Source organism: Ctenocephalides felis, unplaced genomic scaffold, assembly GCF_003426905.1.
Source record: "Ctenocephalides felis isolate EL2017-DRISC unplaced genomic scaffold, ASM342690v1 CF-g0.4_SCAFFOLD_03573, whole genome shotgun sequence".
NCBI classification, from domain to species: Eukaryota; Metazoa; Arthropoda; class Insecta; order Siphonaptera; family Pulicidae; genus Ctenocephalides; species Ctenocephalides felis.
In genome coordinates, this window is record NW_020539727.1 from 17,988,772 (window position 1) to 18,007,279 (window position 18,508).

An 18,508-nucleotide genomic window follows, 5' to 3' on the forward strand; every position below is an offset into this window, starting at 1 on the left:
TTTTAATCTAACTATATAATGCAATCACAATATATATTAAAATGCATTGCTTAAATTATGATAATTTTAACACAATTGATGTTTCAATCAAGCACGTCATAATATTTCAACCCTTTTGTGAATCCCTTTATACTTGTTTTTTTAACTTCCCGTAGGGTAAGTTATAGTAATGGGCCAAAAATCGAAAATTTTTGCATTTCTTAACGTTCTGAAGTTTCTGAACATACCTAAGCAAAAATCGAAGCATGTGTGGTGGACACAATTTTACTTTTATTAAACTTTTTTAATTTTCCGTCTACGTTTTCGGTAGTATCGATCAACCGATTTGAATGATTCAAAAAACATTCGATCCCTATTGATAGGGAGATGTGCTGATTAGTTTTGGGCAAAGACAGGTCAAGCCGTTTCGGAGATACGGAGCAAAGAGTGCAGAAAATAAAAATTATGTTTTTGAGAGAACGCAGTATCGGATTTGAATAATCTAAAAAACATTTAATTTGTAATGATTGGGAGAAGTGGTTATTAGTTTTTGGCAAAGGCAGGTGCAGCCATTTCGGAGACACATGGCTAAATGTGCAAAAAAATGCAGTTTTTGAGAAAACTAAGCGTCCGATTTGAATGATCTAAAAAATTTTCTGCTTGTATTGACAAAACAATTGCTTTTGAGGATAAAAACTTATTACATCTTTTTTAATTTTCCATAAAATATTTTCGTAATTTTGGATTAAAAATTCAAAAAATTTCCCAGGCTAAGCACAGTCTAAGCGCCACTCTGGTACAAATGTTTACCCAAGTGCGTTTAGACTCTTTTCCAATTTTGTGAAAACTATTGAAAAATGTGAAAATGCCGCCAAGCTAAGCACAGTATAAGTGAAAATGGCGCACAGAATTATTTGCAAATGGGTTTAGACTGTGACTATACTGGAGCACTTTTTCAATTTTGTGTAAATTAGGCAACTATTTTTTGAAATTGAATTCGAAATGAAATAACGATTGTTAATGTTCTGGAGATAAATTATAGTTGTTTTTAAATTTTGTATTATTACAAAAGAATGTTCTATTTTCGTTGCACTCTTCGGTTTTTGTAACAACTCTCGTGAACCCTGTTTTGATATAATCGCTTGAATTCGCTAACCGCTTATCATAGGCCTATAATATTTTAGTATGTTATTAAAAAAAAAAAATAAGAAGGAATTACAAAGAAACGGTCCGGTGTATCTTTACCAAAAACTAATCAGCCCAAATCCCAACGAATATCTTTCGAACGGTTTTTGAATTTTTAAAATCGATTCAGAATTACTGGTTAAAACATGTACGAAATTATTTCACTTTTCTGTTATTTGCAAAGAAACGGCTCAGCCGATCGACGCACAAAATTGACAAACTCTAGTCCATAGCGAGATACATCGAATGGCTTTTAAATTTTTGAAATCGGTTTAGCCGTTTTTGAGAAAACGCCGACGAAAGGTAAAAAAAAACACACGCACACCCTTTTTTTCAAATTTGTGTCTCATTCGATTCAGATTGACTCAAAACGTTGAGAAAACACAAAATTAGCAAATCGAATTTTTTAGCGAAAACATAAACTTCTCCTTCGGAAATTTAAAAAAAAAATACCAACAAATAATTGTCCAGGATGTCCCAGAACTCAACGTCAAGCTAATTTTTAAGTAGTAATAAACAGTCATAAAGCTTTGATTCCAATTATAAAATTCTCACACACTTACTTAATCATAAAACCTTATATTAAAATTCTAAGGACGATATCTACCCTCACATACATTTTTTTTCTCAATGTCCATTTTCGATTCTGTCATTTTCTTGAAATTGTTGTGCAAGTGGACGTTCAATATCAGTAAAGAACATCTGGTCCGAATCACCATAAGGAACCAAAGGCAAATCGTAAGGCATAGGAAATGCTGGCCCTTCTTTAGAATCTGTTAGAGGTAACAGATCTGTACCGAGCTAAAAATAGATAATAATAATTATATATATATAAGGTTGTCAAATATCTCCCTTCCGCCTTTTTGTATTATAAACCAAGAGCAAAAATGCGGAAGGGAGATATTTGACAACCTAATATATATATATATAAATATATATATATATATATATATATATATAAATATATATATATATTATAAATATATATATATATATATATATATATATATATATATATATAAGCGAGAGGTTTTTCTTCAGATGGTGAAATAATATAATGAAATTGTTTCTTGGGCATCCATCCAGTAATTAAAAACAGTTTTATTGAAAAATGTTTTTATTAAGGGAACATACGTTTCGGGTCCTGATTTGACCCATCTTCAGTGCATACAAATAAATTTTGAAAAACAACACAGAAACACAAAATTGCACGAAAAAATAAATGAATGTGAAATAAAAAATTGATGAAACGTGTAGTTATGAAAAATTTATATATATATATATATATATATATATATATACATATATACAGGGCCGGTTCTGGGGTCCTCAGCGCCCGCATGCAAGATTTGTTCTAGCGCCCTCCCCCCCAATAATTTTAACTGTTTTAACATTTATCATTAAAATTATATAAATATTTATCCGAGTCGAAGGGGTTAATCATTCTGGATTTAGTACACAAAAAATTAAATATAATCTAAAAGCTTATAAAATACATTGATTCTAATTTTTTTTTAGAAAATCGAAGCGATTTTCTGGTTGACCATAATCAAATAGTTTACATTTTCAAGTATTTTTAACATATGTGTAATATTAATATTTGGATTTTGAAACATTTTACTTATTTCATTTTTAAATAGAACACTGTTTTTCATGTTGGATTTATTAAATTTTATTTTAATTTTTTTTTTCATTATTTACAATATCCAAAATTGTATCGTAAACTTCTTATTGTTTTCGTAAGGACCAAATTTATATTTACTTTCCCATCTAATTCAGAATATCAGATTGTTGCCTTAAAGTTAAATTTTTAACGTATTTTATTAAAAGATGCAAAGAAATTACACATTTCCTTAACTATATTGAAAACAAAACACAATTATATTTGTATGTGTATTATTTCTGCTTAGTTAATAATTAAAATTAGTATGAACACCAATAGGTATAAAGAAACCTCAAGATTTTTGTTTCTAGTACATTTTGCTTCCATTTTTCATATTTGCTCCATTTCCATGAATCTAACCACGTATGTCTTCAACGTCCAATTTCATCAGATGCAAAACATTTACAACAAAAGCAAAAGTTACAATTCAATTTCTCGGACTTAATTTAATAAGCCATTTTCTATGCACTGTCCGACTGCCAATTTTCCATGTTTTTATATTATAATTTGTATCTATTTTTTTAACAAGTTCCGTTCAAACTAAATCAACTCGTAGTTTTTCGTCAATAATGCCCAATAATTTAAATTTTCGTAGGTGTGCGCTTACGGTATTGAACACTAGATAATTTCTTTTTCGATTCCATATTAACTTCAATCGAAAAAAAAATTAATAAGTACATTAAACAATAAGCAGAACAATAATTTACTAATTTGCAGAGTTATGAATTGTTTGTACTGATATCACATTGCAATCTGAATATGGTTTTTGTGTCTACGTATCCATTAAGTTAGATTGTTTATTATAATCTATTAAGTATGTATTCTAAATTTTATATTAAAAAAAATGTGAATAATATATTATAAATTCTATTTCCGAATCACGTTTTGGCGCCCCCTAAGGCGCGCGCCCGCATTTTTTGCATGCATCGCATGCAAGGCAGGACCGACCCTGTATATATATATATATATATATATATATATATATATATATATATGTATGTATTTATTACCACTTACCACGAATTTAGGTAAGAACAGCACCCCTATTTCGTAAGAGCCGATTTGAAAAGTGTTCTTTCTGTAATAGGGCATCGATCCCCAGGCGTTTTTAGACATATTGGCTGATGTCAGCAGAAACCAGCGCAAACCTTCTGGTTTTTCAGCCAAAGCCGAACCGGCGACTCTGCAATAGGTCTTGATGTGGGGCATGCAACGCGATCGGTGCCGTTTGTCGGAGACCCACTGACTGTAATGGATACATATATATATATATATATATATATATATATATATATATATACACATATATATATAAATCTCGTATCACGATGTTGGTTCGCGATGGACGCCCAAACTACTGGACCGATTTTAAATTTTATTGGATCATCGTGTGCATATATATCCAACTTAGGTTATAGGAAATTTTGAAAAGTAAATTTGAAATATAAATATATAATTTTTATACATTTCTAAAAATTTTGACAGAAAATGACCATAAAAAAAACAAAACACTAAAATGACAAATGTCAAAATTTAAGGTAATTTCGATATATAATTTTTGAAAAAAAAATTTAACATTTCAAAAAATAAAATTCAAAAACATGTACATATATAGAAATATCCAACATTTAAATCCAAATTTGATGAAATGCTATATTCAAAATCGCTGTTTATAGTTTTAAATCTAATTAAAAATCAATGCTTAAAAATTTGAATAAATGTTGACATGTAAAAAAATTAAATGTCATTTGTCAGTATTTATGAAAATAATTATATAAATAGATTTACGATTTAGATTTAATTGATTAGCTTACCAAATTATTTCGGATACCAAAACCTAATCAAAATCTTATAGATCAGAGATCACAATAAAAAAGCGGCATATTGAATTTAAAATTAATCATAAACAAAATTTTGACATTTCAAAAAAAAAATATAAGAAACAAATAAATTAATTATTCGAAGTTATGTTATAGGCAATATTGCCAAACAAATTATAGATACAAAACATTATTTGACAATAAATACTATCATTTTCGACCAAAAAGGAAATATTTTGACATTTATAAATTTAGTGCATATTGGATATATGATGTAAAAAGTCTAATATTTATATAAAAAATTGTATCTTTAGATAATGATACTGCGTTGATTTAGACTAATCCATGATGCGAGTGAATTAATTTTGGAAGTATGACATGTCAAATAATTTTGAAAATTATAACAAGTTTTTAACTATTTGTCAGAAAAAATATATTTTATCACAAATTCATATCCATATCAAGCACCAAAGTAATAAATAATACTCATAAAATGATATATTATTCATAGACAATATTTAGTGCATATTTTAATTATATTTTTTGACATTTGCTAATTCAAAATAAATTAAAAATAATTGAAAACAATGTCATAAATCGGATATCTTTGGAAAAATATCAATGAAATATATTTGTTTCACTTGATTCCAATGAAAATGATTCAATGCCAAAATAGATAGTATACATCTAAAATTATAGTATAAATAATACAATTTTGATAAATAATCATCCATTATTTTGCAGTACGAAAATTGATAAAAATTTAATAAAAGTGCCAAAAATCAATCATTTAATATTTTTGGACTGGGATTCCTCAGAACTTTATCCAGATTAGTTTCAGGGATAGTATGAATATCAATTTATAGTCATAAATTTATTTTATATGTGATTCGTAAGTAATAACAAATTTAAAAAAAAAGATCAAAATCGGTGAGTGTCTAATCTTAAATTTACGGAAAAACTTCAAAGAAAATATTAAGGGATTTTAATGAGGGCCGTCGCAACGCGAGGCTGGGTATGCTAGTATATATATATATTAGAGCGAGTCGATTTGTATGGGTCAAAAAATGTCGCTTAGGCACACATGATTTTGAGATACTAGGGATCAAAATAAGATACTTTGCTGAAGAAACTATACCTCTAAAATGAATTCTGGTGTCCCGTGCAATGACCCAAAAATAAATAATTAATTATATAAATAATCTATTATCTTACCACAATATATTTTGTATCCACTTCTGCTCAATATACATCTCGTACTTGCACATAGTAAAGCGACAAGCAAATTCGAAACCACCATAGCCGTTCTTTACGTTTTCTTCAGTCGCAAAAACGAACCTAAAATCAGGCTTATCAGGCCTATTTCTATCCTGATGTACTTTTTCACCATCAGCTTGTCTACATGCTGAAGCACTAGTGAGAAATTCACCACCAGCCCAATCCTATAATAAGAATAATATATATATATATATATATATATATATATATATATATATATATTTATTATTATTATTACATACGTTTGGTGTGGGTCCAAATTTTCCAACACTGGGACTTTGCGCAACTATTGTATCCGTCGACTTTGCATTTTCAACATGTTTCGATAATAATTTTCCAAGTCTTAAATGACCATAACGTGTATCGTTTGCAGTACGTACTCCAGGTATTGAATATACAAGACATACGCTGAAATATAGTTCAGAAATGTATAAAACGTATTCAATAATAGCTATTCCAAAATCATGGTGGATAGATGTGAAATAAATCTTACAAAATGCCGATTGGATCAGCAAAAAAAGATATCTTTGCAAAAAATGAAGATATGTATGTATGTATCTATAATAAATTACATTTAAGTATATCAAAGTGCAAGATTCTCAGGTTTTCACATAAGCGCGTTCCAATACTTTTTGATTATAAAAATTTCTAACACCAGCATTGATAGATGTAATAGAATTTCAGATTTAGGAGTTCTATTTGATTCTGGTTTGTTTTTCACGGAACATATAACTGATATTTGTAATAGAGCACACAAATCTTTAGGTTTGATACTGAGAAATTGTAAACAATTTAAATCTACCAATGCGCTCATTTGCATGTACTATTCTATTGTACGTTCAAAATTAGAATATGGTTTGATTATTTGGTAACCTCATCAAATCAACAACTCTGATGCGATAGAGAAGGTTCAGCGAAAATTTCTGAAATACCTTTATTATAAAACATATAAAATTTACCCTGAACGTGGCTTTGACCACAACACTTTACTAAAAGAATTTGGTATTCCTTCCCTTGCCTCACGTCGATTTATCTGTACAATTATGTTCTTATTTAAACTTTGCAATAATTCTATAGACTGTCCTCTTATTCTTAACCAACTATCCTTTAATGTTCACAATTATTTTTCAATAAAACTAATTCTCTCTTTAATTCGCCTATTTTACTTATGTCCTCTAACTTTAACTTAATTAATAATGAAATAGATATTCACAACGCTTCACCTAATCAAATAATCTCCATCTGCACAAGTTAACCTGCTTTTTATTTTCTTTTCAAATATCTCATTATTTTATCTTATTCTGTTTATAAATAATATTGTTACATTCTGCATTATATGTAATTTTATGTAAGCGTTTTATGTTAATAACTATATATTGTAATTTTGTATATATTTTAATTGTTATTCATCATGTAAAATAACTGTTTTTTGAGTCCACTTGGAGTAATCTGTGGGCTATATATTTGAATAAATAAATAAATAAATAAATAAATATGTATTACACTTACTTCACACTACTGCAGTCTGAGTTTTGAAGCCGATTTATCCAATAATTAAGTTCTGAAACTTTATAGCAACTTAGATAATCAATCAAGTCTTGTCTAAAACCAGTAGGACTTTCTCCTGAATTTTTGTTTTCTTTATTTTTCAATCGTGGTAGTTTAGGACTTATCCACAGACTACAAACTTAATAACATTAAAAACAATTCAATAATTGATGTTGTAATATATATATATATATATATATATATATATATATATATAAATATATTTACCCTTGGGTGTTATCATCCCAATCAATTGCAATCAAATTTGCAGTTGAAATAACAACTCTCATAGAACCATCATCGTAAGCAAATAGAGATATTTTTCTACAACAAATTAGTAACATAGAATAATAGTACTTATATGATAAACAAATTATACAAAAGTTATTTACGAATGGTTAAGACCAATGCCTTCTGGTTTAACATAACAGGCAGTCAAAAAAGAAAATTTGTGGAGTTTTGTGGTTTCAATTCCTATATCTTCAGCACCATAAATAAGCAGCAGAGGCGTTCCACTTATGAAAAAAAAATAAATAAATAAACTGAATATATTGTTAAAGATTAGAGATATATAAAAAATACTTACTATGCTTGGGCTGCTTTATAATGGTCTAATAACCAAGGCAAGTCAACACAGAAATTGATTTGGGCAGATTTTTCAATTGTGCCCAAGCTTTTGTCCAATAACTCTAGTAAAAAATAATATACATATAAATGCACACACACACACACATATATATATATATATATATATATATATCTATATGTTAAAGAAGTTGGTTTTGATGTTGAGAAATATGAGTAAGTTCTTCAAGGGCATACATCAAATAAAAGGCAAAGATTTAGAAGTTAATCTTTAATTTTTTTCCAAACGTTTCGACATAAGATTTTATGTCATCATCAGTGGATCTACAGAATGAACATTGAAAAATTAATATAAACTAGGAAAAAATGACAGAAATTGGAAAAAGAACTATGGATAGAAGTAATATAATTATAACAATAACAATTATATTAACAGAAAGATAAACAAGAGAAATGAAAAGTAAAAAGAAATATATATAAACATACAAGAGTGTAATATATATACACACACACACACACACACACACACACACACACACACACACCACATATATATATATATATATATATATATATATATATACAATACAGACATACACATATATAGACAACGAAGCTAACTTACATAAATATGGTCTTACATCAGTAGTATATTACATCAGCGTATGGCACATAATTTTTGCACTATCATATATACACTAACTTGTTTTTTTTTGTTTTTGTTGAACAGAGCATAGCAAAATATTTGTGAAATATATAATATATTTTGCACGGAGAAGTAGTTTATGTGACCAAGCCCGAGGCTGTATTAACACATGTGTTTAAAAATTATTTGAAGGGACCGTTTGAAGGAATAGTTGGCGGGTTTTTTTACAATCAGTGTTTCGAAGTATGGGTGAGAGGCTAAGAATCAAAGTTCAGAATCGGACCGCGTAAGGGTAGGTTTACAGGTTCGGAATTACGCTGGTTAAGAGGAAACAAATTTGGAAATATTATTAAGCATCACACCTTTTATTAATGCAAGAGCTGTTGATACTATTTAGGCAGGTCTCAGCAAACCTTCTCTGAATAATGTTCCGCTCGTGATAAAGTATACTAGCATTGTAAAAGTTAAAAGAATGTTTAAAATTTTTTATATGCTCTGTTATCATGGTTTGATTTTGTCGAGGATTTTTTGAGTTATTGTCATGTTGCTTTAGTCGTTTTATTAAATTCTGTCCAGTTTCACCTATGTAAATAGAATCGCAATCATTGCATTTTAATTTATAGACAATATTAGATGTGCGTTCTAAACAAGTGGGTGATTTGAGGTTGGAAAAAAGAGAGCTAAGGGTTAAGTCTATGTTACAAATTAATCTTGAGTCGACCTTGTGAAACAGTTTTTTTCCAAATGGGAAAGAGTTCTTTAATAAACGGGAGACAAACATTGCCAATAATGTTATTGTCTTTGGAGATTTTGGTTGAAGAAGAAGAGATATTAATGTTATTATTGAAAAATTTGAGTCTATTGTTCGTGACAGAGTTTATGAGATTAGAAGGATAAGAATTATTAATAAGTGTTGTTTGGATTAACGATAAATTAGCAGACCAAAATTGTTTGTCCGAGAGAAATAAGGCGTGGTCAACTAAATTAATTATAGTACCTATTTTCATGCTAGATGGGTGATAGGAATAAAAATTTAAATACCTACCCGACTTGCTCTGTTCAACAAAACAAAAAAACAAGTTAGTGTATATATGATAGTGCAAAAATTATGTGCCATACGCTGATGTAATATACTACTGATGTAAGACCATATTTATGTAAGTTAGCTTCGTTGTCTATATATGTGTATGTCTGTATTGTATATATATATATATATATATATATATATGTGTGTGTGTGTGTATGTGTATGTGTGTGTGTATATATATATATATATATATATATATATATATATATATATATACATTTGTGCATGTCCGTATGTATATATCGATATATACGTATTAGTTGCATGTATATATGTTTATGTGTACATGGTTGTACATGTATATCATATATATATATATATATATATGTTTGTTTGTGTGTATATTTATGTATATATATTACACTCTTGTATGTTTATATATATTTCTTTTTACTTTTCATTTTTCTTGTTTATCTTTCTGTTAAGTATAATTGTTATTGTTATAATTATATTACTTATATCCATAGTTCTTTTTCCAATTTCTGTCATTTTTTCCTAGTTTATATTAATTTTTCAATGTTCATTCTGTAGATCCACTGATGATGACATAAAATCCTATGTCGAAACGTTTGGAAAAAAATTAAAGATTAACTTCTAAATCTTTGCCTTTTATTTGATATATGCCCTTGAAGAACATATATATATATATATATATATATATATATATATATATATGTATATATATTTATATCAATTACTATGTGTATATTATTATTACCAAGGAGGCTGATGCTCAAACTCTCATTTTTAGCAAGTTTATTGGAAATCGTGCAAGATAAAAAGAAGTTATAAGGCCAAGCAGCTTCCAATTTTTCCAAAGGACTTCTTTTATTTAATTCAGAAGCATTTCTGTCTCTCTGAGTTATATCTCTTAGCAAAGTTATCTGCGCCAATATTATATCATAGCGTGCTCGAAGGTATATTGGAATGTTTATTTCATTTGTGTCTTGATAATCTCTTATTATAGCGTCCACTAAAAGATAAAGGATTGACTAAAACCAGTATTTTACTTTGTTACAAGGATATGTAACAAAGTTATAAATATCATCATTGAATTAAATCTAATGAAAGTAAATATTTTAATACTTACGATGACTATGTCTGTACTCTTCAAAATGCTGAGGATCGATACTGCCACACAATTCCCCCAACTGGCACTCTCTTCTATTCAAATATAATGATAGACCTACAAAAAATTACATATATAATGTAGGTGAAATAATATAAATAAAATAAAATAACGTTACCTTCTATCATTTCCGTCAACGTTTCAGGAGAAATATCCATTTTGATAATTAACAACAACGGTAACAATTAGTAAATAACAACAATAATTTTAAAACTGATTCAAATAAAATGTCGTCATGCGGATTTAAAATGATTAAACACTAACATAATAATATCACAGTATTATCTATCACTTATCGTTATCTATATTTGATAAAGCATAACGATAACAATGCAAACTTATCTACTAAATGAGATTTTGCAAATAAATTACAAAAAAACACAAAGGCAATAACAATGCTAGCACATTATAGGTTATGTTTGACAGAAGGCTGTCAACACGAAGTTAGCAACTGTCAAAAATTTGAAATTTAATTTTTAATAATTTAAATAGTTTTGAATTTATTTAAATAAATAAATAAGTAAAGAGATATTAAATTTGATAAATAGTAGATAATAGTGTAAATAACTCAAATTTATATAAAATGTATTTAGTCGTCAAGCAGTTTTAATTTTTTTAAAGATTCACAGTACTGTCTATCACTTATTACTTATAATAAATTAATTATAATAATATTATTATTAATAATTGATAATAATAACGGTGAAATTTATTAGTAGATGGCATTTTTTAATCAAAATTTATAATTTTACAACATTAATTTGAAATTTCAAGTTATGTTTGACAGTTGACACTTAACACCTGAAGTTAGCAACTGTCAAAAATTTAAAATTTAACTTTTAATAATTTAAATTTAAAATGTATTTATTTAAATACACTGTTTTATAAGAAATTTTAATATCATAATATTAAATTTAATAAATAATAATGAAAATAATTTAGGTTTATATAAAATATTTCTATTCATCATTCAATTTTAAAATTTTCAAAGATTTACATATTACAAAAATGTTTACCACTTATTATTATTTATAACTAATTGAGAATAGTGAACATTTATTTATTACATAACATTTTTTTATCTAAATTTATAATTTTATATCATTTATTTGAAATTTCTGGTTATGTTGACAGTTGACAGTTAACAGCCTTTGACAATATAATAAAAATGGCGACAGCTGTCAAAAATTAAAGTATGGCATTTTACTAAGAAAGAATATTTATCTATTTGTTTAAATACGTAGTGAGAACAGAAATTTAATAAAAGTTCATTTTCAAAATGACATTTTTCAATTAAATACATAATTTGCAAGAAATTTGCATTTATAATTTACTTTTTCGTAAACTTTTGGAGGTTATGTTTGGCTTTTGACGTTTGACAGGTTAATATATACACAATATAAACGCTTAGCATTTTAATTAAATATTCGTGTAAATGTTTAAGTATTTACTTAAAAACCTAGTTTTACAAGGATTTTAATTTATGCCAAGTAGTAATTTTATATATAGAAATATTATTTTCTTTTAAACATGTCAGAATATGATAAAGTTAGGAAAGGCAAGCTTGTGCTGAAGGGTGAGAAATCTAAGTAAGTACTTCAAATTCATTCAATATATATATATATATATATATATATATATTTGTTATTACCTTTTCCATATGTCTCTTACCCCCCAGGTCCAAGAAACGCAAGCACTCCAAAACCAAAGAAAAGATAACAGTTATCCGTGAAGACCCAGATGCCATCAGCCACGGTGGCTGGTGGAAAACCAGCGTCATAACCGAGATAACAGGCAACGTAGCCCTCGAATTCGGCAAACAAACCTACATGAAAGCCCTAGACAACGGTTTATTCACTCTAGGCGCCCCCCACGACGAGGGCGACCCTCCAGAACCCGAAGAAATCTTCACAGCAATCACCATAAATGAAAATAAAATAGCCTTAAAATCAGGCTACGGTAAATACTTATCTGTGGATAAAAATGGGATAGTTATCGGTCGATCTGATGCCGTGGGTGCTATGGAGCAGTTTGAACCTATTTTTGAAGACGGTAAAACTGCTCTGTTGGGGCCCAGGAATAACTTTGTTGCTGTTGATCCTGAAGACGATGCTATCGTTGCTTTGAGCAAGAAGGCTAGTGCTGATGAGTACGTTGTTATAAGGACTATGAACGAGAGGGAGAATGAGGAGCAGATTGAGTGCCGAGTGAGGAGAAAGGAATTTGAAGGAGGTGGAACTGAATTATGTGTAAGTAAATGAATTATATATATATATATATATATATATATATATATATATACAGCAATATTTTTTTCCTTTTATAGGAAAAAATTCCAAAAATTCCAAGACAAGAAAATCAAAATCAGCTCCGAGGACAAAAAGGAATTAAAGAAAGCCAAAAGGAAGGAATACTACACGAAACAATGCTGGATCGCCGGAGCAAATGAAAGCAGATCGATATTGTAAATAAATTTAAATTAAAAAAAAAACCTTGACTTGACTTGAGTATATATTATCATTGGACGGATTAATTTTAAACACAACATTAATAAAGTCATATGAAACTAAAAATACACCTATTAATAATAAAACTTACAGATAAACATGTAAAAAATATACAATAATAAAAGACTCACTCTTATTACTACCATCAATCTTTTACTGCTTCCAATTCGGACAAATATGGCTCGTATTCGAATCCTTCGTACAGCATGAAACTGAAATGTGGAATTATAAGAAGGGATTCCAATTCTTGGGCGATTTGGGAGAATGTTGGCCTTTCGTCTGGGTCTAATTGCCAGCAATTTAAGGCGTGCTGGTAAAGCTCGTCGTTCATATATACAAGTTGAGGGGGTCGTAGGCCTCTTGAGACTTTGTTTACTATGTCTGCACTTTCTATATTTGCATAGGGTGTGCCCCCTGAAATAAAGGATGAAGGATAAAGGATAATTGTATATATATATATATATATATATATATATATATATAATGACTTGGTAAACAAATAACATGTCTCGATGAGAAGAGCTTGATTAAATCTTTTAATTTATTTATTAACTTCCCGTAGGGTAAGTTATTGTAATGGGCCAAAAATCGAAATTCAAAATTTTTACTTTTCTCGACGTTTTGAAGGTTTCTGAACGTTTTGGCATACCTCAGAAAAAATGGATGTGTGTATGTGTGTGTGTGTGTGTGTGTATGTATGTGTGGATACAATTTTTCGTCCACGTTTTCGGGCGCACGGATCAACCGATTTGAATGGTTCAAAAAACATTCGATTCCTTTCGATAGGAAGATGTACTGATTAGTTTTTGGCAAAGGCAGATCCAGCAGTTACGGAGATAAAGAGCAAAGAGTGCAGAGAATAGAAATCGACTTTTTGAGAGAACGGAGTACCCGATTTGAATGATCTAAAAACATTCAATTAGTAATGATTGGTAGAAGTGTTTATTAGTTTTTGGAAAAGGCAGGCCCAGCCATTTCGAAGATACGGAGCTAAATATGTAAAAAATTGCAGTTTTTAGAGAACTAAGCGTCCGATTTAAAGTTCTAATATAACTTGTTTAGATTTATATATATACTTTTATCAGATATTTATATAATCTTATAAATATTAGACAATGTTACAAATATTTATTTATAATACTCTATTTGAAAACATTCAGTATTCCTCGAACATTTCGTTACGGTACGGGAAGTTCCAGCAATTTGCCTTAAGGCACGATGCCATACACCCCACTAGTTTTTTTTTTAAATTAATATTTATTAAATAATTATTATCATATAACTTGTTGTTATATTAATTAGTGTATCATAATTTTCTTTTTTCTTTTAATGATTATATATATATACTAGTTGGCCCGGTATCCGTTCTTCAGCCATTTTTTTAATTTCAAAAATAACTAATTGATTGTGAATGTGCAAGTATGTAATGTAACAGCAAAAAAGAAGTCTACTACAAACAAATTTAAATTTTGATCCAAAAGATTTAAGAGAGGAAATCTACTGATGAGCAAACTTAATTTTGATCTAGAAGATAAAGAGGGACTAGTGACAAGAAAGGGACTCTACTGACAACTAAATTTTAATGTCGAATATTAAAAAAGGACTCTACTGACGAGCAAAATGAAACAAAAATAGACTCTACTGATGAGCGAAAAGAAACAAAAAAGGGTCTCTACTGATGGGGAAACTTTAATTTTAATTCAGAAATTTAAAAAAGGACTCTACTGACGCGCAAACTTAATTTTGATCTAGAAGATTAAAATGAGCAACTCTACTGCCTAGCAAACTTTAATTTTGATCCAAAAACTAAAAGAGAGCTCTTCTGACAAGCAAAATAAATTGAAAAAGAGACTCTACTGATGGGCAAACTTTAATTTTGATCCAGAAGATTTAATAAAAGGCTCTACTGACGAGCAAACTAAATTTTGATCAAGAAGATTAAGAAAGAACTAAATAAAAAAGAGACTCTACTGACAAGCAAACTAACTTTGATTTAAATCCAGATTGAAAAAAGACTCTACTGAGATGCAAATTAAAACATAAAGAAACTCTACTGACGAGCAAGCTTAATTTTGATCTAAAAGATTAAAAAAGGACTCTACTGACAAGCAAACTTTAATTACAATACAGAAAATTGAAAAAGAGACTCTACTGACAAGCAAACTTAATTAATTCAGAAAATTTAATGAGACTACACTGACAAGCAAACTTTAATTTTAATCCATATTGAAAAAAGACTACTGAGGAGCAAATTAAAACAAAAAGGGACTCTACTGACGAGCATGCTTAATTTTGATCTAAAAGATTAAAAAAAGGACTCTACTGACGAGCAAAATTGATTTTTATACAGAAAATTTAAAAATAAATTCTACTGGCAAGCAAACTAAATTTTGATCTACAAGATTAGAAAACTTTAATTTTAACCCAAAAAATTGAAAAAGAGACTACTGGCGAGCAAACTTGATTTTGATCTAACAAAATATGACTCTACTGATGAGCCAACGAAAAAAATCACAATTTATATGGATGGTTTACCCACTGCAATGAATTCCAGAGTAAATTCATAGTAATTGCAAGGGCCAACTTAATCTGAAGTATCTTTTAATTCGACATTAAAATAATTAAAATAAATAAAATAGACACCAAAATTTGAAAAAAAGTATTAGGGTTGTTTTTTAATGTCGATGTTGTTTTTTAATGTAAAAATCTTAACTAAAATTAAAATTAATATAATTGGTCAAATTAAAATTAAAATATAATTGATTCCAAAGTTGATAAAAAAATAGGTGTGAACAAACCTTTGAATAAAAAATAGTTTTTTGAAGTAAAAAGAGTTGTATATATTTTGTCAATTCCGCATTAACAAAATTGACCCAAAAATATAAAAAAATGTATTAGGATTGGACAACCCTTAATAATAATAACATTTTAAAGTTCAATATAAACTTTTTTTCAAGCTTAAACATTTGAATTAAAACTATGTCGAAAATATATAAAAAATGACGTTATTACTGGCAAAATTTAAGGGTTGGTTATAAAAGAAATGAAGCTGCATATATTTTCAATGCTACAAAAATAAAAACAAAAATTTCCGTCCAAAAATTACAAAAAAAATTTAAGGGTGAACAACCCTTATCAATTAGGGGTATAAAAATAGATAGTAGCCAATTCTCAGACCTACTGAATAAGCATATAAAATTTGGTAAAAATCGGTAAAGCCGTTTTGGAGGTGTACGGGAACGAACTTTGTGATATGGAATTTTTATATATAATATTTTTTTCTAATTACAATATTTATTACAACTGCTAAATAATTTAACATCTAGTAATAATAATAAAAAATAACAAAAATTTAAATAAAAAGAGTACAAAATAAAGGATAGTATTTACATTAAAATGATATCCGTAGTATGATGATTTAATATAAAATAAAAGCAAATAATAATAAAAATAAAATTAATAAATAAAATAAATAAAATTTCTGAGTAATACAATAATACTAGAAAACCAATATACAGTAGAACTCCAATTATCCGAATTGGGGCCGGGACCGATTCGAATAATCAAATATTCGGTTTTTTTTTAAAAAATTGCCATTGGAGAGAAAAAAAGTTACGTTTTGATATTGCACTATTTTTTTTTTATTGAATTAAATGAAAGAAACATGACATTTTCACATGTTTTAAATATAAATAAAATGTACTTATGTACAAGTTTAGAAATAAAAATCATTGTTTTGTGAACATCTCCGTCAAATCAAAACAAACAATGTGCCTGCACTGGCTTTGCTGGTGGAAGAATAATAGCGCACTTAGACTTTTTTTGGACAATTTTTTTCTGAAAGTGATTCGGATAATCGGCGAATCGGATAATCGGAGTTCGGATGATTGGAGTTCGGATGATTGGAGTTCTACTGTATAAGACAATACTTCTATCTACTTACCTAAAGCACAGCATTCCCAAAGAACACATCCAAAAGACCAAATATCACTTTTTTCTGAATATCTTTGAGACCTCAAGACCTCCTGGGCTGTCCATCTTCTGTAATCAGGTTTAGAATTCTGGTTAGCTCTACAATCGGCTAAACCAAAACCTGATACTTTGGCAACACCATTACCAGAGAGCTTGATGTTCCGACAACATAATTGCTTGTGATAAATCTATAAAAAAATTCAAAGAAATACATTATCAAAGCATATTTTATCTATTTCCTTTATCCTTACCGATTTGCTGGTCAAATATTCCATCCCCCAAGCGACGTCCACCGCAAATTGCAAAACCTGCGACTCCTTATAATTGCAAAAGGTTTGATTTTTGTTATTTTTGTTCCTCGAAAGCAGCAAAGCGTCTTTCAGAGTCAAAAGATGATGATAAAGGACTACTGCCAAGTGATCTGGAGTCTCACAAATTCCTATCAAACTATCAATGTTCGTATGAGATCCGAGACGGATCAAAAGATCCAGATCTCTTAGCATTGATCTTTTGTTAGACTGATCGAGTTCTCCATCTGGGATAAAGGGTGGATTAAAAACTTAATTGCTAAACTTATTGTTATATCGAGTAATATCGTCCATGGTTTGTTGGTTAGTATTTTTCTATCACAGTGAGTTGTTTGTTAGTACAGCAGCTTTCTAAGGTAGTTTTCCAGTTTCACCATCCTATACACTGGACGGCAACATTGACTTCTTCCCCATCTCGTCTGAGGGATCCACTGACAACATTTCCAAAACGACCATAACCGATAATTGATGATTGATTGTAATTTAGGAAATTTCTGGGAATGTTCCATACTTGGTTTCTTAGACGCGAATGGTGATCGATTGGGGAATCTGGTTCGTCTTCGGGGATGTATCCATTGTTTTCCATATAGAAAAAAAAGGATATTTAAAGCCCTGAACTCGCATCAAAACATTCTAAAACATTATTAATCCATGGCATGAGTATGTGCACATTGAAAATATATATATTTTTTAACATCACAGATGGTAAAACACACAAATAAACATGATAAAACTTAACAAGTTGTCGAACTATGTATTTACTCTGTTCGGAGTTTAAGATAGAAATGTCACATTTTTTCT

The 18,508-nt window shown here is 28.8% G+C and overlaps 2 protein-coding genes and 1 pseudogene across 2 annotated transcripts in view; 1 reads left to right on the forward strand and 2 right to left on the reverse strand.

Moving 5' to 3' along the window:
* Positions 1–1,775: 1,775 nt before the first annotated feature.
* LOC113389112 (probable tyrosyl-DNA phosphodiesterase) lies at positions 1,776–11,252 on the reverse strand. Its single transcript, XM_026626169.1, has 11 exons — positions 11,039–11,252; positions 10,882–10,977; positions 10,510–10,764; positions 8,060–8,162; positions 7,866–7,988; positions 7,702–7,797; positions 7,435–7,605; positions 6,168–6,333; positions 5,863–6,089; positions 3,845–4,073; positions 1,776–1,965 (listed from the first exon to the last, which is right to left on the reverse strand). The coding sequence occupies exons 1-11, from the start codon at positions 11,076–11,078 to the stop codon at positions 1,792–1,794; spliced, it is 1,680 nt and encodes a 559-aa protein (XP_026481954.1). The 5' UTR covers positions 11,079–11,252; the 3' UTR covers positions 1,776–1,791.
* A 1,112-nt stretch (positions 11,253–12,364) lies between these two features.
* LOC113389115 lies at positions 12,365–13,392 on the forward strand (annotated as a pseudogene).
* A 171-nt stretch (positions 13,393–13,563) lies between these two features.
* LOC113389691 (putative tyrosine-protein kinase Wsck) overlaps positions 13,564–18,508 on the reverse strand; it is a 34,509-nt gene continuing 29,564 nt past the window's right edge. The window contains exon 9 of the mRNA XM_026626707.1: positions 13,564–13,841. Coding sequence (XP_026482492.1) covers positions 13,573–13,841 — 269 coding nt within the window. The 3' untranslated portion in view covers positions 13,564–13,572. The remainder of the gene's footprint in view (positions 13,842–18,508) is intronic.